Here is a 21,021-nt window from a genome sequence, read left to right as displayed (position 1 = left end):
GAACCGGGGAGGCCATGGGGACCTGCAGTCGGGTCCGGCGGGATGGGTCAGCAGTCGCCGGCCAGCGGGAGCCCCAGGTCTGAGGAAAGGGCGGCAGGGGCCATGACCTCGGTGTGGAAGCGTCTGCAGCGCGTGGGCAAGCGGGCCGCCAAATTCCAGTTTGTGGCCTGTTACCACGAGCTGGTGGTGGAGTGCACCAAGAAATGGTGAGTAAGACGGAGGCCTGGGGGACCCCGCAGATTGGCGAGGACCCCATCCGCCTTTGAAGCCTGAGAGAACCCTGCAGCTTGGCCCAGTGGCTAAAGGGGCCCCCACCCCAGCTTGGGCCCTGGTGTCCCAGGCACAGACACTCAGAAGGGCCCTTGTAGCTTGTGGGACCCTGAGAGTTGGGGAGTGTGGGAGCTTTGGGGGAGTGGAGGTCAGGACTTCCGGGCCTGAGAACCTCTGTGCTCACACTTCCCTCAGCGGCGCTCAGGCCAGGGGAAAGGGAAGCCTCATGTTTTTGGCCAGAGGAATGGTTCAGGGTGGCATGGGGAAGGGAGCAACGTTTGAGGTGTGGGTTGCTGGGCTGGAGCACAAACCTCCACGGACTTCAGTTCGGCTCTGAACAAGGATGTTGTCCCCTCCTTCCCTGCCCACTTATTGAGCAAGAGAGAACCCACCCCCCCTCCAGCCAGACTGGGCTCTGGGAGGCTGGATTCATCGCCACGATGTCCTTAAAAGGGGAAACTGAGCACTAGGAGAGATGAGGAGGGAGGTGGGAGCAGCTTAAAGGGGTCCAAGGGCCTAGGAGGTTGTGGGTTGGGGAGGACAGGGCCTGGAAAGGCAAGGTGGTGGGGTGGGGGGAAGTGAGGGGGTGCAGGACCCAGCCTGGGCTGCCAAAGGGCCCAGGGGCCTCTTGTTCACATGTCCCCACCGCAGCTGCCCAGGCCCCTGCGTCACACCCTAAATATATGTGCTCACTGGTGTCAGCTTCCCTTGGCTGGATTAGGGCACAGCTGTGGGGACCTTACCCACCAGGCAGGGCTAAATTTAGGCTCCCAAGAGGAAGGGCTGCTGGGGCAGGAAGGGACCATGGGGTCCAATGGGAGGAAAGTGAAAAATGGCTGGGGTCACTTGGGTAGTTGCCATATTCCAGGTCTCAGTGGGCTGGCCAGAGGGCCATTCACTCCATTCGGTGAGGCCTAGAGAGGACAGCGTCTGGCTGGGGTAACAGAGCACAGAACTGGTACTTGAGCTCTGGCTTCTGGCTTCTACCTTCTACGCCAGCACCCTGGGTGCGTGGTCCTGGAGAGCAGGCAGAGGGTGTGGGCAATGTCAACGCAGCTGAGTCACAATGGGCAGTCAGGGCCTTCTGGGCTTCTGAGCCTGGAGCCCAGGCTAGGAAGCTGCCTCTATCCAGGTCGGAGTTTCCCAGGAGGGCGTGCCCAGCCTGAGTCAGGCTGCCTGGCCAGGCCTGGCCCTCCCGAAGCACCCCCTGCCCACTTCCCCTTTCTGGGAAGTCCCCACAGATACCCTCACTCCGCCATCGCCTGGAGTTTAGGGTTGGGGAGGGGAGTTTGGCTCCAGACCAGACAGCTCTCCAGTCAGCTGTGTGACTTTGTCTGGCCCACAACTTCTCTGGGCCTCAGCATCCTCAGAGGTTGACAGGAGAGCCATTTATCTTGGCACAGCCTCCGCAGGGGCAGTGAACTGGATAAACCCATGTCCCGGCATGGGACTGGGTACAGGCAATGGGGGCTCAGCCTCATAGTCCCCTTGGCTGCAGTCGGACCCTCTAATCCAAAGGCACCTTCTCTCTCCCAGGCCCAGCCACACGTCAGTTCTGTGTCTGGGACTGGGTCTTGCACACGCTACTCTCTCCTCTGTTTGTCTGTCTCCCCCACGTCTCTGCCTCTTCTCTGAGTCTGCCCTGGCACGTGCTGTTCGGCTTAGATATCACCTTCTGGAAGTCTTCCTCGATGCCCCACATGGGAGTCAGGGGCCCTGCAAAGCTGGGGTCCAGGGCTCTGGGTTTGAGAGGTGGGGAGCGTGGCTGAGTTTCAGGGCCCCTGGACCCAGCAAAGGACCGGGCATGGAAGGCCCTGGGAGGGTGTCTAATAGCTGATCCTCTGCCTCTCTGACCACCTCTCACCCTCTGCGCCTCCCTCTGACCCTGAGCCTCCTCTCAACTGTGGACCTTGTATGTACCATTCCCTGTAGCTGGAGCCGCGTCCCCCAGACCCTCACACAGCCCGTCCCTCCCCGACTCGTGCCTCTGCTCCCACACCCAAACTCAAGGAGACCCTAGCAACTCTCTCTTATCTCCCTGAAGTCACCTTGTTAATTTACTTTTCTTCTTGATTGGCACCCTTCCCCTACCTCCCTTGTCCTCAGCCCCGAAGGGTCTTGCTCTCCTTCGCCCTGCTCTACCTCCAAACTGAGCTGAGTTTATAGTATGCACTCTCCAAATATGTGTAAGTGAATGGACTTTTACTCCATGTGTATCTCTCCCTGTGTCTCTGAGTCTGTGTGTCTCTTGCAGAGTCCTTGCTGTGTTTCTCTGTATGTCTCTGTCTCCCTGTCTTCTTCATAATCCCTGGCCACCCACATCGAGCCTTTGCCCTTCTGCCCTGGGCCCCACCCTACCTCAGCAGCCCCACCCTATTCCCTGTGGCCCTAGATAAGGGGTTGTCCATGCCTTCTCCTGGGGGAGGGGTATGTGGGCAGAGGAAAGACCCTGGAGGAGATGGAGGGGTCTGGGCAGCATGACTGAGTAGCCCCCTCTCCTCTCCTGCCCCGCCCAGGCAGCCGGACAAGCTGGTGGTGGTGTGGACCCGGCGGAATCGACGCATCTGCTCCAAGGTCGGGGAGATGCCAACTGGGAGTCCAGGTTGGGGGTGGGGCCAATAATGAAAGAGCGTGGGTAAAGCGAGTGAGGACTGATGGAGGTGGGGGGTCAGGTTCAGGTTCAGAGCAGCATCCACAGAGTGAAGAAGATGGAGTCAAGGTTGGAGACAAGGGCAAAAGGTGAGGGGGAAGGTTAAGATTGGGGAAGGACTCAGACTGCTCATTGTAGGCCCACAGCTGGCAGCCGGGCATCCAGAACCCATACCGGGGCACCGTGGTGTGGATGGTACCTGAGAATGTGGACATCTCCGTGACCCTGTACAGGGTGAGTCTCTAGCCCTCCACGCAGAAGGCACTGGGCAGGTGATTACAGCCCCAGGTAGCTACGAGGGTCCCTGGTGGGTTATCCATCCAAATAAGAAAGAACAGAGGGGTGAGACCGAGAATTACATCAGGGGTCTACTAAGCGCGAGCGGCCTGGAGGTCCTCTTGGAGGGGGGCGTGTTTACCCGCCACGCACAGCGGGAGACACAGCTGGGATCAGGAAATGCTGGGAGCATCCCAGCCGAGATGGACCAGCATGGTGAAGACGCCACCCAAACACCCGCGGAGGCAGCGCCAGCTCTGCTCCCTGCACTGCCCCTGCCCCTGCCCCGGAAGCCCTGTACTCACCAGCGTCCCTTTTTCCCAGGACCCTCATGTGGACCAGTATGAGGCCAAAGAGTGGACTTTTATTATTGAGAATGTGAGTGACTGGGGCGGTCTGGGACCTGGGGTATCGGGGACTCTGGAGCAGCACTGCTGCTCATGCCCCCAGCCCCTCCCCCTGGCCCACAGGAGTCCAAGGGGCAGCGGAAGGTGCTCGCCTCGGCCGAAGTGGACCTGGCCCGCCACGCAGGGCCCGTGCCTTCCCAGGTTCCCCTGCGGCTGCGGCTGAAGGCCAAGTCTGTGAAGGTGGTGCATGCGGAGCTGAGCCTCACCCTTTCAGGGGTGCTGCTGCGGGAGGGCCGTGCCACGTAAGTGCCCACCTGCTCTCCTTGGCCCCAGTCTACAACTTCTGACCCCTGCCCTCACTTCTGACCTCTGACCCCCAGAGATGATGACATGCAGAGTCTTGCAAGCCTTATGAGCGTGAAGCCTAGTGACGTGGGCAACTTGGACGACTTTGCTGAGAGTGACGAGGAAGAGGCTAATGGTCCAGGGGCCCCTGAGGCCCGGGCTCGTGTCCCCCAATCAGGTGGGTTCACAGCCTGCCATGCTTTGAGACCACCAAGACCTAGGAGTGTGGGAAATGACCTAGGCCATAAGCCACTTGCTGTGTTGGGGCAGAGCCACCTTGTGCACACCCAGCGATGGGAACTCACTGTTGCCCAGGCAGCCCCAACCTGCCCTGTACCCCTGATTGTCCAGACTTGGCCCCTAGTCCTGTGGTGGCCTGGGTCCTTAGCCGAGTCCTGCAGGATGGGTTCCCAGTGCCTCCCCGTACCCTTGGCCCTCTCTTCACTCCTGGGTCGGTGCCCGCCCAGCTCTGTAGCTGCCCACGACAGCTGGGCCGAAAGTGCAGAGCGGGCCTGCAGTCCAGTCTCACTGCCCTCACCAGCCACCCTCGCGCTCAGTCACTAGCTTCCTCCCCGCTTCTTTTGCTTGTTAAGGCTTTTTTTCTGCCTCTCCTTGTGCTTCCTTCTTTTCTTCTCTGCATCCCTGGGCCTGTCTCTTCTCGCAGGCTGGGGCGGTACCCTGAGGCCGGGGTGTTTCCCAGGTAGGCCTAGCACTCCAGTTGCAGGGAGGTGGGGGTCAGACCTGCATGGCCCAGCCCTGAGCTGACCCTGTCCCCCCAAACCCTTCCCCAGATCCCCCTCGGGAGCTGAAGACACTCTGTGAGGAGGAGGAGGAGGGCCGAATACGGCCCCAGCAGGCAGGTGAGGCCCAAGCCTGGGTTGGGTGGGGACCGGACCTCTAGTCACAGGGCCCAGGCCTCAACACTCCCTTCTGTTCTTTCTCCCCAGCTGCCAGCCCTTCTAGTGCTGAGGATACCAGCCCAGTGCCTGTGAGTGCCCCTGCGGCCCCATCCAGGGCCTCCCGGGGCCAGGGGTCAGAACCAGCTGCTGTAGTAGGGGGCCAAGTGGGGCCTGAGGCTCCAAGGCCCCCGGGAACCCCACCAGAGACGAGGTGAGCTTTGGAACCAGCTCCACCCCCATCCCCTGCCCACTCTTAGGGAGCTGCACTCCCCCTACCAACCTGCCTCTCCGGTGCAATGTGAAGATCTGAAGGGTGGGGGGTGGAGCTAAGAGTGGGGGCCAAGTGAACCCTCCCAATACCCCCTCCTGCTCTCTCCTCAGGTCTTCAGGACAGCCAGGCCAGGACACGGCCCCCGCCCCAGCCCCTCGGCTCCGGAAAGGCTCTGATGCCCCCTGGCCCTCAGTCCCCCAAGGGAAGGATGAGGCCCCCAAAGCCTCAGGGGCTCGCCCAGCAGGGATGGGTTCTGCTGGGGAGCCCCAGGCCCAGGCAAGCCCTCAGGAAGGGACAGAGGCTCAGGGAGCCAGGCCAGGCCCTGGCATTGAGGGTGGAAGCTGCAGAGACTCTTTGGGTGGGCAGAAAGCCAAGGTTGAGGAGAGGGCCATTGGGAACAGGCCAGAGGCCATTGGGGTGGACACTGAGCAGGAGTCGGGAGTCAAGGGAGTGAACACTAAGAGGTCAGAGATTAGAGCTGGGGAGGCTGAAGAGAGTTCAGAAGTTAGTCAAGTGGATACTGAGCAGAGAGCAGACGTGAGATATGTGGACACTAAGGGACCAGAGGCTACAGGGCTGATGTCTGAAGCAAGATTCAAGGGGACTCCTGAGGCTCCTCCAAGGGGTTCTCAGGGGAAGACAGAGGTCAGGACCGGAGATGAGTCTCCCACAGTTCAGAGCCCACCCCCAGCAGAGCCTGGAGGGCATTCCATACATCTCAGTGACCCCAAGGGGGTCAGGGCTGCTGTAGGCCAGGAGAGAGAGGGTGCAGAGCTGAGGGATGGAGCCTCTGGTGTTGGGAGGACAGGCCTGGAGCAGGGCCCCTCTATTGGAGCAGCAAGCACCGGGCCCCAGGTGAGCAGGTACCAGGGGGCCCCACAAGCAGCTGAACAGGGGGTGATGTCTAGGGATCTGGGGGCCTGGGAGGCAGAAACTGGGGACTTGAAGGTCCTGGGAACAGAGACCAGGTTGGCAGAGTCAGAGGTATTGGGGGCCCAGGAGATAGAAGCAGGGGGATCAGGGTTCCCAAAGATAGAGACTAGGACAGCAGAAGCTGAGATATTGGGGGCCCAGGAGACGGAGGCTGCTGGGTTGGCAGTGTCTGAAGAATTGGTGACCCAGAAAACAGAGGTGAGGGTTTCAGGGACCCTGGGGACGGAGACTGGGATGGCAGAGTGTGAGGTACTGGGGACCCAGAAAACAGAGGCTGCAGGTTCAGGAGTTCTGGGAACAAACACTAAGATGGAAGAGAGTGAGATATTGGGGACCCAGGAGACACATGGGGGCTCAGGGGTACTGAAGACAGAAGCTGAGATAGCAGAAACTACAGTGTTGGCAGCTCAGGAGACAGAGGTGGGAGGTCCTGGGGTACCAGAAATAGAGGCTGGGAGGGCAGAGGCTGAGATATTGGGGACCTGGGAGACAGAGGTGGGGGTTTCAGAGGTCTCAGTGTTTAAATCTGAGATATCAGGGACCCAGGAAACAGAGTTAGGGGGTCCTGAGGCTCCAGGGTTTGAGACTAAGACAACCAAAGCTGAAGTATTGGGGACCCAAGAGAAAGCATCTGGGGGTTCAGTGGTCCCAGGGATGGAGACTGAGACAGCAGGGGCCCAGGAGACAGAGGTGGGAGATTCAGGGGTCTCAGAGCCAGAGGTCGAAAGGGCAGAGGATGAGGGACTGGGGACTCAACAGACAGAAACTATAGTTTCGGAAGTTGAAAAGGCTATGATCTCGGGGGTCCCGGAGGCAGAGACTGGGCTCGGGGGGACCCTCATATACGAGGCTTTAAGGGTCCCAGCGACTAAGTATAGAGTTTTAGGGTCCCAGGGAACAGAGGTAGAGACCATAGTTTTGAGGGTCCAGGAGGCAGAGGCTGGGGTTTTGGAGGTTTCAGAGGCCAAGTCTAGGGTTTTGGGGGCCCAGGAAGCAGAGATGGAAGTTTTAGGGCCTCCAGAGAACCAATCTGGTATTTTTGAGGCCCAAGAAGCAGAGGCTGGGGTCTCGGGAATCGAGAAGGGAAAAGAAGCTGAGGGAAGCCTCCCAGAGGCCAGCCTGATGGAGGCGCAGGTGGCCAGTGGGGCAGGGACTGAGGTGCCCAGGCCCTCAGGGACCTCTTCCCCAGAGGAGCCTGAAGAGGACAGGAGGCTGCCGGGCAGCCAGGTAGGGATGGGGGCCGCCGAGGGCCCAGTCTTCTGCTTCCCACTAACCTGGGCTGAGCTAACGGCGGCTCTGCATGGACCCACCTGGTCAACTGGGGTGGGGTGGGACGGGCTCAGCTTCAAGGAGCCCCCTCACCCCTTCCTCTCTCAGGATGCCCTGGCTCCCCCACCTTGTCTTTCCTGGGCTGCATGGAACTGGACATCTCTAAGCTGATTTTCTGGGCTGATCTGAGGTGTGGCTACTGGTGACCTCAGATCTTGCCTGGGGGCCACTGACCTTTAGGTGACCTTGGTAGATAACCCTGGAGCTGGAAACCCTTTTTCCTGGCCCCAAGGCTCTGGCCACTAGTCTCTGGTGACCCCTGCAAATGCAGAGCAGGGGCCGTTTTATGCCTGGGGCGGAGGGCACAGGTTCCATGTTCACATTCCCTAAGCTCATCCCTGTGTCACCAGGTACCGGCTGCACCGGTCAGCTCCAGCCAGTCCCTACTGGAGTGGTGCCAAGAAGTCACCGCTGGCTACCGTGGCATCCGCATCACCAACTTCACTACGTCCTGGCGCAACGGCTTGGCCTTCTGTGCCATCCTGCACCGATTCTACCCAGACAAGATGTGAGCTGCCAGAGGGGGTGGGAACGAACCTGGGAGCCTGCCGGGAGGGCAGTGTGAAGCCAGCTTCTGACCAGTGCTCTCTCCACAGTGACTATGCCTCCCTGAACCCACTCAACATCAAACAGAACAACAAGCAGGTGAGATGGGGAGGGTTGATGCTTGGAGGGAAGGATGGCCTAGGGCTAAGATTTGGCATCTGTCTGTAGGAGAAGAAACTGTGGGCTGCTGGGCCCCAGCTGTGGCTTTTGAAAGTTCTGCCATTTTTTCACTCTTTTAGTCTTTTAAATTGTTTTCTTTAGTTTAGGGGTTTTTTTTGTTGTTGTTCGTTTTTTTTTTTTTTTTAAGCATATTTCCAGTAGATGGTTTTTCCAAAACAACTTTTTGGTGCGCAGTTGCTGGGTAACACAAGGGTGGACTCTTGTTACATTTCCCCCAATAGGAGGGTGAGGGCGTTGCTAGGCAAACCCTGGAGCGCAGGTCGCAGGGATCCTGGGTGGTCCAGGGCTGAGTGGCAGCGCTGACCCAGAGCACACGGTTTCTAGGCCTTCGATGGCTTCGCGGCCCTGGGCGTATCGCGGCTGCTGGAGCCAGCGGACATGGTGCTGCTGTCCGTTCCCGACAAGCTCATCGTCATGACGTACCTGTGCCAGATCCGCGCCTTCTGCACGGGGCAAGAGCTGCAGCTGGTACAGCTGGAGGGCGGTGGCGGCGCCGGCACATACCGCGTGGCCAGCGCCCAGCCCAGTCCGTCCGACGACCTGGACGCTGGCGGCCTGGCGCAACGGCTCCGTGAGCATCGGGCCGAGGAGCCGAAGGAGGCCGTGAGCCGTGCAGACGGGGCGGCCCCTGAGGTGGCCTCCAAGGACTGCGGGGCCGAGACCGCCCAGGAGGCGCGCTCTGCAGAGGCCCCAGCGGATGACCGCGAAGCCCGAGCGTTGGTGCCCCCGGCCGAGGGGCCGGTCATTGGGGCCGGGGCCCCGGGCACAGGGGGTGGCGCGCGGCCGCGGCGGCCATCCGTAAACGGGGAAGCTGGGCCGGTGCCCCCGCCCCGGGCGCATGGCTCCTTCTCTCACGTGCGCGACGCCGACCTGCTAAAGAAGAGGCGCTCCAGGCTGCGGAACAGCAACTCCTTCTCTGTGGACGACGCGGACTCGGGAGCTGCCGGAACTGCGGCTGCGGTGAGTGCTTCGCCATAGCGTGGTGGGGGTCGTGGGGAGCCGCGCAGAGAAGGGGCGGGTCCTGAGGGGCCCCAAGGGCAGAGCTAGCAGAGGGCTGGAGGCTTCGGGGCTGGGGACTCGGATGCATGGAGGCGCTTGTTGATTGGAGGGACTGTGATACCTGCGGAAGGGTCCTCTGGAGACGTAGTGAGCTCCTGGTCAGGGGACACAGGTGAGCAAGGCCTGGAGCGGCTGCGGGGGCAGGGTCCTGGCCTTTGCTTCTAGCCTTGGGATATGTCAGTGGTTTTTACAGCTGGCACCCAGTTCGCGGAATCATGGGCTGTAGTAGGAAGTGCCCAGAAGGCTCCTCCATGTTGTCAGCACTGAGCCGGTGCTCTTTACGGACTGTAAAGTGTGTTAGGGTGTTTCTTTCCCTGCGGGTGGCCAGGGGTTAACCAGCAACCATTGCTGCTTTGAGTTTCTATACTCAAGGGGGGCTTCCAGGACCTTCCAACCCCAAGATTCTCTGACTTGGATCTTTAACTCCAGATACTGGAGGGCAATTTCTTCTCTTCTGTAATAATGGGAAGTTGGAGATGGGAGACCCCGCTGGGCACCCATGTTCCCCCATTTCAGGTCAGTCTCCCAGGGTGTCACGTGGTCACTTCACTGACGTGGAGATGGTCCCAGAGAGAGCAGGGGTTTGCTCAAGGACTCAGAGCCACTGAAGTCCAGGCCATGGGATGTCCAGCTGGGGTTCCACCCACTGCATCGCCCTGCCTGTGATTAGAAAGAGCAGCTGTCAGGCCACTCCAAGCCTTCAGCTGCCTTGGGATGACCCCAGAGCTCCAAGGAAAGGAGGGAATAAACTAGGAAAGGCTTTCTGGAAGAAGCAGCCATTTGAGTCAGGCCAATAGGATGGATAGGTTTCCCAGGGGAAAATGGGAGGGGTGGTTCTCAAGTGGAGGGACCCACACAAGCAAAAATGTGGCAGCAGGAGAGCTCAGGTCTCATGCAGGGAACTGTCAGGCATCTCCACCGTAAGGTCCTCAGGTGGTGATGAGGCCCACCTGGGCAGTAGTAGCCTTGAGTGCAGGGTCAGAGGCGCAGCGTTGAAACTGCGATGAAAGACAGGGAGAGCCCCAGAGGCACCCACAAGAGATATAATAGACAGAAGTCAGAGGGACACAGCCACCCGGCCTGACTGTTGGCCTCTGGACATAGCCTCATTAATATATGTCAGTGGCACTTTAAATCTTAAAGAGGAAGCTCCATACTTCAGTCTTCTGGGCCCAAGTCCCAACATCTGGTCCTTCCAAGCCAGTCTCCCTTCAGCCCTTGTCCCACAGAGATATTTGACCTGTGGGACTGGAGAGGACTCCTCCTTGTTGGTCACTTCTGTCCCCCATGCTCACATGTGTAGCAGGAGGATGTTGGGCCTGGCCTCTCCCTTGGGAACTCTCAAAATCCTGGAGTGGGATGAAGTCAGGCACCTTGAAGATGGAGTGGGGTTGAAGCAATGCATTGAGGAGGGCAGTGTGCCTCTGCTGGAGGAGGGGCCACACGTAAGGGTGTAGAAAGGGGAATTTGGATCAGACATGAGGAAGTGTTGGATTTCCCATCAGGCCTGTTGTGAGTAAGCTCAGTTGCTGCTGAGGTTGGGGTTTCTCCACTCTCCTGCCTCTGTCTGCCCTGGAGGTTGCTGTGTGCCTTGCCTGGCCCGCCCCCACGACTCCCCATTGACTCTTCATGATGCCTTTTCCAGGAAAGAATGACTATCCCATTTTTCAGGTGGGAATATTGAGGCTCAGGGAGGTGAAAAAGCAAAAGGAGTTGATGCAGGTGTGAACCCGAGTTCTGAGCCTGAACTCTTAAATGGCGCCCTCTACTGGGCCCAGCACTATTGACTAACTGTGTGACCCTGTAAAGGCACTCAACCTTTCTGTGCCCTTTTCCTGAGGATGACAGACAAACATATGAAAGTTCTTTGCAAAGTGGCCTTGAGCCACCACTTCAGGGTGCTCACTCCAAAGGGAGCTGTATTTGCCCCCTAGAAGCCTTTCTGGAGCACCTGCAACCCCAGGTTACACAGGGCTGGGATTTCTCCCCATTTTACATACAGAGACACAAACGGAGGCTCAGTGGGTGTGACCAACGCAGAAACAAACAGCGAATTGGTGGCCAGACTTGGGAACAAACCTTTAGATTAGATAACCTTGGGCCATAGACCAGGCCTTTGTTAGCCTCTTCTCTGACCCTCAGTTTCCTCATCTGTAACATGGGATGGTGGTCGTCCCTGCCTCCCAGGCTTGTTGGGAAAACTAAATGAGCCAATACATGCACAATGCCCAACACGTGAATGCTTAATCAGTGTCAGCTATTATTGGTAATCTGTGTACCCCGAGTGAATTCTCTGGGCCCCACCCTGTCTTCAGGGACTACCTCTGGTCAGGGAGATATGGCTAACCAATAGCCATGATGGAGTAGGGCGTCCGAACTGTGATGGGGGAGGCCCAGGAGGCCACGAGGGGAGCATCTGCCCAGCCTGGGGCTCAGGGGGCGCTTCAGGATGCACAAAGGTCAGGGAGGGAGACAGGAGCATGGGAGCCCAAAGGGGCCTCTGGAAGAGTAAGAGATGAGCTAGGTCATGAAGGTCAAGTTGGTGCAGGCAGACTCCAGGCTGTGGAAACTATTTGGAGAAGTGAAAGTCCATGGCTGTGGCCAGAGAGTGGTATCTGGGCGGAGTTCACGATAGTGGGAGTTGAGGCTGGAGCTGCCAACAGGCCTTGGCAACAAGGCTGGGGGCTGAGGTAGGTGTGGTGGAGGTTTTGGGAAAACCTTTCAGTTGTGGCTTGAGGGCAGAGTCAGCAGACGTGGGTAGTGGCTGGTGAGGAGACCTGCCACTGACTCAGGCCAGAGGATGGCACCTAAGCAAGGGGCGTCCAGGGCTGCCTCTCAGAGAAGTACAGGGCGGGGTGGACAGTGGGGTGGCTCAGCCTCTTCTCCATGCCCTGTGACCTAGAAAGGTGGCCAGAGTAGGAGCCATCAAGGGGGCCAGGCTATCAGCTAAGTTGAAAGTGGGGGGGGGCCCAGGGCTGACAGTCCCAGCAAATCACCAGGGGCAGGGCACATCAGGGGCCAACCCTGCCCTTCCAGGCTAAAATTGGTAGGTCCAGCGAACTGTCCTGTTCTGAGTGTTATGCGAAGTGGGGCAGTTGCTTGGCAAGGGTATTGATAAGGTGGGAGGGCGCCCCCTTTTGGCCACGAGGTGGAGGTGCTGGCTCGGGATAGCAGCATCAGGCCAGCTCAGTGACACTGTGTGGGCCCCTAGCCATGATGGAGATGCCCACACTAGATGATGGGAATCGGAGGTGGCCTGAGGGAGCTCCATGGAGGAGGGGGTGAGAGGGGGAAGGAGAGGCCTCAGCTGGGCCCTTCCCAGCCTTTCACCCCCGAGTCTCACCAAAGCCCTGTGGGGCCTCAGGAATGAAGATGATGAGGCTCAGAGAGTGGGAGTGGACTGGCCCAGGACCACAGGGCCACAGAGGGTGCAGGCCGTGGTTTTCCTTTGAGGAGGCACTTTCCTTAGAGTGGGGAGGGGTGGAGAACTGTGAATGCAGGACTGGAGACAGCCAGGGTGGGCAGGGTGTGGAATCCAGGGCCCTCCCTACGTGAGTGAGGCTCTGGCTGGCCACAGGGCGGGTTTAATGAGGAACCCCTCCAAACCCTCACTGTCTCTTTCCTCCACAGGAAGGCCTGAGCCCTGACCCCAGCCCTGCCCCCAGCCCACCCACAGCCACAGCCCCACAGCAGCCGCCTGGTGAGTAGTATTGAAGGGGTGGTGACCCAGCTAAGCTCAGGCTGCTTAGATCTTGAACTGGGGCCCTCTTTGGAGGCAGGTGTAAGTTGGGGGTACCTTATCCTGGTTTCTGTCTGTAGGTGCGAGTCCCCCATCAGAGGATCCCCCGCCAAGCCCAGGGGAGGAGGCTGGGCTGGTAAGGTGGGCCGAGGTGGGAGAAGCTGATGGGTGGGCACTTCTTAGTCAGAGCCTGGGCTGAGCCCACTGCCTTCCCCTTTCTACCCCAGCAACGGTTCCAGGACACAAGTCAGTACGTGTGCGCAGAGCTACAGGCCCTGGAACAGGAGCAGAGGCAGATAGACGGGCGGGCAGCCGAGGTGGAGATGCAGCTGAGGAGCCTCATGGAGTCAGGTGAGGCGGGCATCTGGAGTCCACTCTCCAATACATGCCACCAGATCTGCTCAGGCCTGCAGCCTTTCCTGAACTTGGGAGGAGTTGGGAAGAGGCAAGACTGGGGTCATTATGCTGAGGCCCTAAGCGGGAAAGCAGCTCACTGGAAGCACACAACTCTGGCTTCTGAGATGCCACAAGGGAGCAGGCCTCCTCCTCAAGCCCGCACTGGCTTGCTCCTGACACGGGAGTCAGTGGCAGGCCTGAAGACTCTCCTGACCCGGTTCAGGTGCCAACAGGCTGCAGGAGGAAGTACTGATTCAGGAGTGGTTCACACTGGTCAACAAGAAGAATGCTCTCATCCGGAGGCAGGACCAGCTGCAGCTGCTGTGAGTGCTAGCCCCTCTCCGTCCAGGCCCCGCCCCTACCCCGGGGCGGGGCCTGCAGAGCAGGGAATCTTAGTTACTTTGGTTCGGGCTCATCACTGCCTTTTTCTTCTTATGAAGATCTTTTTGAAAAATTGCAAGCCGTCTTAATTTTTTCCCTATCTAATTTCCTGTATAAAGTGTGTACCTCTTAAATTGGTGCTATTTTTACTAATGAGATAAAAATTTGGTGCAGCCACGTCAGGGCTGAGTGCCCAGTTTGACTTTGTTCCTTTACAGTCGGGAAAACCCAGGCCCAGTGAGATCTGAGCTGGTTTCCCTAGTGAGGTCACAAGCCACTCTGGCCATCATTGCCTTTGTAGTCCTGTGTGGCGTTGGTGGTTTAACCTTCCATTTGCATTTTGGATCATTTTTCAAAATAATTTTAGTTTAATATTTGCTGTTTATGAGTGATGCTCATGCAAATAATTTCTCTGGGTTTCTTATTCTAAAAAAGGGAGAGGTGGGAGGAGACAATATAAAGATCCAGCAATTGGGGAACAGCTGGAACAAAAGAGAACACTTTGCCCTCCGCCCAGCCCTCCGCGGGAACTGGACAGGGATGCGGGGGGCGGGCAGGGAGTGGTCAGAGCCCCGGCCCAGCCCTCCAGCCCTCGGTGTTTCTTTCCTTAACCTGGCACCCCCACCCCCAGCATGGAGGAGCAGGACTTGGAACGGAGGTTCGAGCTGCTGAGCCGTGAGCTACGGGCCATGCTGGCCATCGAAGGTAGGAGACGGAACCCGAGGGGTTGGGGCCCAGGACAACAGGGGCGGGTGACTCCTGACCCTCCTCCACCTCCTCCGCCCTCAGACTGGCTGAAAACGACCGCGCAGCAGCACCGAGAGCAGCTTCTGCTGGAGGAGCTGGTGTCGCTGGTGAACCAGCGCGACGAGCTGGTCCGGGACCTGGACCACAAGGAGCGGATGTGAGTGGGGCAGGGACCGCGCCGGGAGCAGGGGAGGGTCCCGGGGTGCATTCCCGAGGAGCACTGGGCCTGGCCCGCCGCTGGGGCTGACTTGCACGGGTTCCCTCTCAGCGCCCTGGAGGAGGACGAACGCCTGGAGCGCGGCCTGGAGCAGCGGCGCCGCAAGCTGAGCCGGCAGCTGAGCCGGCGCGAACGCTGCGTGCTGAGCTGAGACCCAGTCGCTGCCGGGGAGTCCTCAGCTTTTCTGCCGCCGCGCGGGGTCGCCGCCCCAGGCCTGCGCGCCGGACGATCGGGTCCTCTCGGATGCCGCGCGCGGCCTGTAGGGGCCGCCGTAGCCCCTTCACCGGGAGAGGTCGGGCGTCTCCTCGGCCGGAATGGACTTGGAGCGACTGGGCGGCCGCGCCGTTGGGCGGTATTTATTTGTTCCTGGGAGTGAGTGAGTGAATGTGTGTATGTGTGTGTTTGCGGGGCTGGGGGTCCCCGGAGCGCCTTGCAGACCCCCTACCCGGAGGCAGGGCCCGGGCGGCCAGCCCCAGGGGAGCGGGTGGTTGTGAACTGCTGCTCCCCGCCCTCCTCCGCTTCCTGTTCCATGTGAGCAATAAAGTTGGACAAGGCCACACCACGCCGGGCCTTTCTCAGGACAACTGGGTTTTCAATGGACGGAAGGGGTTGGCGCTTAGGCCGATAAGGTTGTCTGCCTGCGATGCTAAATGGAGCCGTGCCGGCTTTGAGGTTCCCAGATGCCTATGGAGGCGAGACCTCGGCTTTCGCAGGATGATGGGGGTTTGGGTTGTTCATCACCGTAGGAAAGAGACAAAAGCACAGTCGGGGTTGTTGCCCGTTCTATTTTTTATTAACAAATTATTCCCTGAAGTCCTCGCACCCATTGCTAGAGGCTTCCTCCTCAGGCTTCTCCACCTGAAAGAAGTTCAACAACATCACCTGGTACTTGTCAGCAAGCTGGGGCCTGTTCTGGTGCTGTGGTTGAGGGGGGCAGAGTGCTCAGAGCCAGTTCATCTTGCCCCAGGATACCACCTTGGTCCTCAACGGTCACAGGGCCACTGGACCCGAAGAACTTCACCATGGCACGGACCTGTGGCAGCTCCGAGAATGTCTCCACGGCCAGCAGCATGGCCAGGAGCCCCAGGAGCAAGTAACCTGGGAAGGAGAGGTTGCTAGGGCAGCTCTTGGGATGCCAGTGATGCTCCCTGCCCACCTCCCAGCCTAGTGACTCACCCTGGCACCTGATGTCACTCAGTTCACTTAACACCGCCACCTGGATTCTTCCAACTGCAACTCCCACACCATCCCCTAGGGCAGGGTCCCCCCACCTGTGAGGCTAGCCTTCACCACCCCCCCCTCTGGTTTATGGGAGTTGTAGTCCAGGCTCCTCTTCCCTCCTCTCTTCCCCGTAGTGCTCCTTGGCAGCTGGACTCACCAAGAAGTGCAATCTGGCCAAGGTAGTAAAGCACTGGATGCAGGTCACGGCCACGACCAGGCAGCAGGTCCCCCAGGCCAATGGTGCTGAGCGAACCGAAGCAGAAGTAGACGGCCTCCAGCAGGCTGCAGTCACCCTGCATACCCCACAGTACCAATGCTGGTAGCAGCACGAAGGTACCAGCCACTAGCAGGCCCAGTCCAGCTGCCTGCAGCAGCGCAGCCCTCGCTGGTGCCAGCTGCCAGCGGACAGCTACCCAGGCAACTGGGCGGCTGAACAGAGGCAGCAGGCAGTGGCGCAATGTGGCCACAAGTGCTAGAGACGCTGGCAGCCCCAGGACCGCGTAGACCACACAAAAGGCCTTTCCACCTGCCGACAGCGGGCCCATGTGGCCATAACCTGGAGAGGAGAGAGACAATGGGCAATGAGCACTTATGTGGAAGGACTGATAGGGTCCCCACTTTCCCCAACATCACCTCAGCCGAGGGCTGCCCTCTAGTGGCAGAGATTGCTGGAACTGCCCTGTCTGGCTCTGCTCCTCATTCACTGGGGGTCTTGGGCAAGTAAGTCTCTGGGCTACTCTTTTATTTTCTGGAAAATGAAAGAGTTAAAAGAGACAGTCTGCACTCAGGCCTCTTGCAGCTGAGACAATTCTGAGAACTGTTCTGCCCCAGGGGGAGCCTGGCTTTGTGAGTCCTCAGTTCTGCCCTTGACTAATAGATACTTCCACATCCACTGGGCAGAACACCCACTCTTTCGCTCCCCAAAGGTATAGCGCATTATCCTGTGTGCTGGGCTTTGTGCTGGGCCTTGTGCTGGAATCCGAGTCTGCTTAGGCCTCGCCATTCAGTGGGGGAGACAGACGGGAGAGTCAGTCAAGACACTTGACATGAAGAGCTGCGAAAGAGACAGCCTGCACGAGCCGGGCACTCAGAGTCAGAAGGCATGTGCAAAGAAGGGGCGGTGAGGGAGCAGGGCGTGCTGGGAGAACAGGATCAGCTAGTCCAGAGTTTGTAGACTCAAACGCCTAGAGGGGCCAGATGCGAGACAAGAGGGAGCGGTGGGGACTGGGATGGCCTGGAGAGCACGTGCTCTGTCCAAACGGGCAGGCCTCGTCCTGCTCCAGCCAGTATGTGGCCTTGCGGGGATTCTGGCTCCGCGCAAATGTTCTGATTTTTCCAAAAGAAGTTGGAAAACAGACTTTCATTTTCAAAAGTATTTAGAGACTATGCAGGACCAAAAAAAACCCCATTGCTTGCTTTCTTTGGGCCTTCGCACATGCTGTTCCCTCTGCCAGGAATCTCTTCATCTCTGTGCCCTCAGGCCTTAGCTCACATCTCAGGACTTGCTCCCCTCACACTCCCTCCTGTGCTCCCCAAGTCCATTCCATTTCTCTCCATCCAAGAAGCCATCCCACAATATATTCCCTGCCTCGCCTCAGGCCCATGGGGTCGAGCACCTCTCCTGGGTCTCAAAGGGTGCTTGGGAGTGGGGCTGGGGAGGCCACACCTCTCCTGGCAGCTGAAGTTGAGGCACCAGTTGGGGTGTGTTGATGTGAAGAGCCCCAGCTGTGATGTCACGCTTAATAGGGCCTGGGCTCTGTCTGGCACTTTGGGATTGGGGGAAGGGCTACACCCCCAGGACCCCAGGGAGCAATGGCCTCAGGAGCCCCCTCCTTCCCGGCCGCTTGGCGGCCTTACCCGTGGTGGTGAGGATGCTGGCAGTGAAGAGAAGAGCCGAGGGCAGATCCCAGTTTCTGGCCTCTGAGCCATTGCCCAGTCTGGAGACCCCATGGGCCTGGGCTGCCAGGGCTTTGCCCAGCAGCTCCTCCAGTGCCCCAGGTGGTAGGCAGGCCCCGTAGTCCGCCCGGAAAGTGGCCAGCTCAGCCCTGAGCTTGGCCTGAAGCCGGAGTGCTGGAGGCCCCTCCAGGGTCTGGAGCACCACAGCCCCAAGTCCTAGGGCCAGCAGGTGGGCCACAACCAGGAGTCCATACCGGGCCCAGGGCCTTAGACCCCCCATGGTGTGCCGCCAAGGAGTCTGAGGTGCCCTGGGAGCTGGCTGCTCCACCGCAGGCACCTGGGAGGGGCCGGCAGGTGGGGTTGGGAGGAACTGCTGTGTGGGCGGCCGAGAGGGAGGGAAGCCTGGGACATAGCTGGGGTGAGTTTGGACTGGAGGAGAGGAGGCAGCTCCGGCTTAGAGGTGAGGTGGCTCACTCCTCCCAGTTTCTGGGGCCATTATTTGCCCAATTCCCTGAAGCTGGGGTGGTGAGGGCTGGGTGGAGGAAGGCGAGGCCCAGAGAGGTAAGTGACTGGCTCAGAGTCACACCTTAGTGGTTTTTTGAAGGACACACTCAGTCACACGTACTCCATTCATCCACTCAGCAGGGGTTTAGATCCTGAGGACACCTTGGACAGACATAGGTCCCTTTCCTTCTGATATTCACACAAGAAACCTGTTAGCAAGGAAATATGACATGTTCACCTTGTCATTCGCTCCCTGAAGGAAACCCTTGATTATGGGAAAGCGTTCTGAGAAGGCCCCTGTAGGAGTGACATTCAGCTGTGGGTACAAGAGGCCAGTCAAGCAGAGAAAGAGCTGGGGGGTGAGAGGAACAGGGAACTGGCTATGGGGGGAGGGCAAGGGGGTAAGGACACAGACTCTCGAGGACAAGTGTGCTCCAGGGGACCTATGGAGGGTGGGTGGGGAGGCTACTGTAGGCATCCTGGATAGAAGGGCAGTGCCCTGAGCAGCAGAGTGGGAAAGGAATGTGGGATTTGGGATGGGTCTAGTAGGGACAGGGGTGGCGAGGTAAGGAGTTGAGAATTCACAGAGCGCCCTGGAGAGATGCTGCTGTTAGGTCTCTAAGTCCCTCCTGGGAACCTTTTCTGCCCCACCCCCTTGAGTCCCACTCTGCTGGACACTGGAGACACAGTGAGTCTGGCTGCCATGGAGAGTGAAGGGGTCGGGGAGGGGAGCCTGGACTATAAACGGCAGGACCCTGTGGCAGTAAGGGAAGTGTGAGTGGAGCCAGGTGCCAGGGGTTCACCCTTCCTGGGTCCAGACCGTGGGATATACACTCAGAACAAACCCCCAAGATGCTACCCAGAGGGCTGTGGGTTTCCGAGTTCTGCGGGCTGCCCAGATTGAGAGCAGCACAGCCAGAGGAGTCCCCGGGGAGGCAACATCACAGCCGGGCCCTGAGGATAAGGAAGGATCTTCCGGCAGCAGGATGAATCAGGGTGAAGCGTCACTTGAAATGGTGGGAAAGGCCTGGCAAGGGTGGGGAGACGGTGGGTGAGGCCAGTGCGTGTGGGTGCCGGGGAGGCTGACGAGGGCCTCCTGGCTGAGGCCGGTGGACCCGATCCGAGGGGAAGGGTGTGGTGCAAGGCACCAGCCCAGGCCCAGGTCAACTGCTCGTTTTGCTGGGGGCGTGAAGTCACCAGGGTTGTGTAAGGGGTTGGATCCTTGGTTACTTCTAAGAAAGGTGACAGGCTGTGTTTGGGGAGTTTATTTGGCTTCATTGGATCCCGAGGCTGAGGCCCCGACCCTGGCCGGGGCAGCAAGAAGACACCCAGAGAACCCCCAGGGCAGGGGGGTCCAGGCACTAAGCCCTGGGGCAGGGGCCACAGTAGCAGGACTTGGTCAAAAGTGCTGGTGACAGCTGAGGCTGGCCCCTCTCCCTCGCACCTCCCCTCCTCCCGGCACCACCCCTGGGGGCAATTCCCTGAGACAGGCTGTGGTCCTCCCAACCAGCTGGGTACAGTGTTGGGCCCCAGTGGGGCAGGTAAGTTGAGAGACCCACAGGTTGCAGGTGTGTGGGGGGTGCAGGCCCCCATCCAGTGTGAAGGCTTCCTGTGCAGTGTAGTGTTCCTGACCCCCAAAGGGGGCGGGGTCCCTTGGGGAAACCAAGGCAGCTACAGAGGCTTGCCGGGCTCCTATTCCAGTGTATACTGTGACTCTTCTAGGGCTGCTGAAGTGGCAGGGAGCAGCCCAGCCCACTTAAGGCCCTGCTTCCGGCATCCATGGGGCCTGAGCACCCACGTCTTTGGTCTGCGCCCTGCAGTCCTGAGGGCCCCCCCGGAAGGGGTTGGCAGGTGGAGAGTCCCAGAAGGGGTCTGAGTCCGGGAACAAGGTCCAGGGTGCCCGGCGGGGCGCAGGCTGTGGTGAGGGCAAGGGTGAAGGCCGTGGCCCGGCTGACACGAAGCTCCATGGGTCGATTCGGCTGCGAAGGGGTGAGGGCCGAGGTCGGCTGATAAGACCCAGGGGCGGTGAGCGTGGGGTGCCCGGGGTGCCAGGAGCGGAGCGAGATATTCCTGGTGGGGGCGAGACAGTACGTCCTATGAAGAGGGGAGGGGCACAGGGTCAGGTGGCCACCTACTCCTGGGTGTCGCCAAGAGGCATGGCCCTGCTCCAGGCCTCAGTTTCCCCATCTGCACAATAAGCTACTTGACTCATAACTTCTGTGGCCCCTTATGCTCCATGGTGCATCTGTTTACTAGGAAGCAGGTCAGAGCCAGGCCTCTAGAGCTGAGGGGCCTGGGCTTGGATTCTAGCTCTGTCACCTCCAAGCGGGAGCCTCAGGTCCCTTGCTCTCTCTGTGCCTTAAATATTCTCATCTAAAAAATGGGTCTAATAAGAGTAGCTAGTTCACAGGGTTCTCGTGGTCGTTACATGAGACGACCTCTCTAACGCATTAGGAACAGTTCCTGGCACAAGTAAGCAACCAGGGGTCGGCTACTGTCACTGTCATCATTATCATTGCTTCTATTATTTCACAACCAGCCTGGCCGGGCCCCACCCCACCCCTGACCTCTGGGTGGCTGCACTTAGAACTCAGTTCCCTCAGGCGTGCCCAGCGCCCTGGTCTGGGGCCTCGCAGACACCTATGCGCTTGCCCCGCTCCCCTCCACCACCAAGCCGGCCAGCAATCCGCCACTCACCGCGTCTCTCTTCTTCGCGCCGGGGGCTCTTGGCTGACGGCTGGCCCGAGGGGACACCCAGCTCCAGCAAGAGGGGGACGGGGGTGGGGGGACCAGGGGCATCCGGGCTCAACAGGGA

The 21,021-nt window shown here is 59.4% G+C and overlaps 3 protein-coding genes across 10 annotated transcripts in view; 1 reads left to right on the top strand and 2 right to left on the bottom strand.

Moving 5' to 3' along the window:
- The first annotated feature begins 6 nt into the window (after window positions 1–6).
- EHBP1L1 (EH domain binding protein 1 like 1) lies at window positions 7–15,144 on the top strand. 8 transcript variants are annotated; one of them, XM_015588857.2, is made up of 20 exons: window positions 7–206; window positions 2,787–2,844; window positions 3,059–3,154; window positions 3,521–3,574; window positions 3,667–3,845; window positions 3,924–4,066; window positions 4,680–4,748; window positions 4,836–4,998; window positions 5,169–5,913; window positions 7,036–7,218; window positions 7,671–7,828; window positions 7,917–7,965; window positions 8,371–9,006; window positions 12,736–12,805; window positions 12,925–12,980; window positions 13,072–13,195; window positions 13,464–13,563; window positions 14,253–14,326; window positions 14,411–14,525; window positions 14,637–15,144. In XM_015588857.2, the coding sequence occupies exons 1-20, from the start codon at window positions 43–45 to the stop codon at window positions 14,734–14,736; spliced, it is 3,336 nt and encodes a 1,111-aa protein (XP_015444343.1). In that variant the 5' UTR covers window positions 7–42; the 3' UTR covers window positions 14,737–15,144. The 8 variants fall into 8 exon arrangements, 7 of the variants coding, with proteins under 7 accessions (XP_015444343.1, XP_024902113.1, XP_015444344.1 ...); XM_025046345.1 differs by having other exon boundaries at window positions 5,169–6,189; XM_015588858.2 differs by lacking the exon at window positions 5,169–5,913 and having other exon boundaries at window positions 4,836–4,876.
- Window positions 15,145–15,289: 145 nt separating this feature from the next.
- On the bottom strand, window positions 15,290–19,303 carry KCNK7 (potassium two pore domain channel subfamily K member 7). The gene is made up of 3 exons (XM_006911103.2): window positions 17,664–19,303; window positions 15,964–16,362; window positions 15,290–15,683 (listed from the first exon to the last, which is right to left on the bottom strand). The coding sequence occupies exons 1-3, from the start codon at window positions 17,980–17,982 to the stop codon at window positions 15,478–15,480; spliced, it is 924 nt and encodes a 307-aa protein (XP_006911165.1). The 5' UTR covers window positions 17,983–19,303; the 3' UTR covers window positions 15,290–15,477.
- Window positions 19,304–19,456: 153 nt separating this feature from the next.
- Window positions 19,457–21,021, bottom strand: part of MAP3K11 (mitogen-activated protein kinase kinase kinase 11) — a 15,566-nt gene continuing 14,001 nt past the window's right edge. Inside the window, exons 12-13 of the mRNA XM_025046300.1 lie at window positions 20,904–21,020; window positions 19,457–20,300 (exon numbers count right to left, since the gene is read on the bottom strand). Of these exons, the coding sequence (XP_024902068.1) occupies window positions 19,963–20,300; window positions 20,904–21,020 (455 nt within the window). The 3' untranslated portion in view covers window positions 19,457–19,962. The remainder of the gene's footprint in view (window positions 20,301–20,903; window position 21,021) is intronic.

This window comes from Pteropus alecto, unplaced genomic scaffold (assembly GCF_000325575.1).
Source record: "Pteropus alecto unplaced genomic scaffold, ASM32557v1 scaffold43, whole genome shotgun sequence".
Taxonomy (NCBI): Eukaryota; Metazoa; Chordata; class Mammalia; order Chiroptera; family Pteropodidae; genus Pteropus; species Pteropus alecto.
The sequence above is the reverse complement of the archived record's forward strand: the minus strand, read 5'-3'. Positions and strand labels throughout refer to the sequence as shown.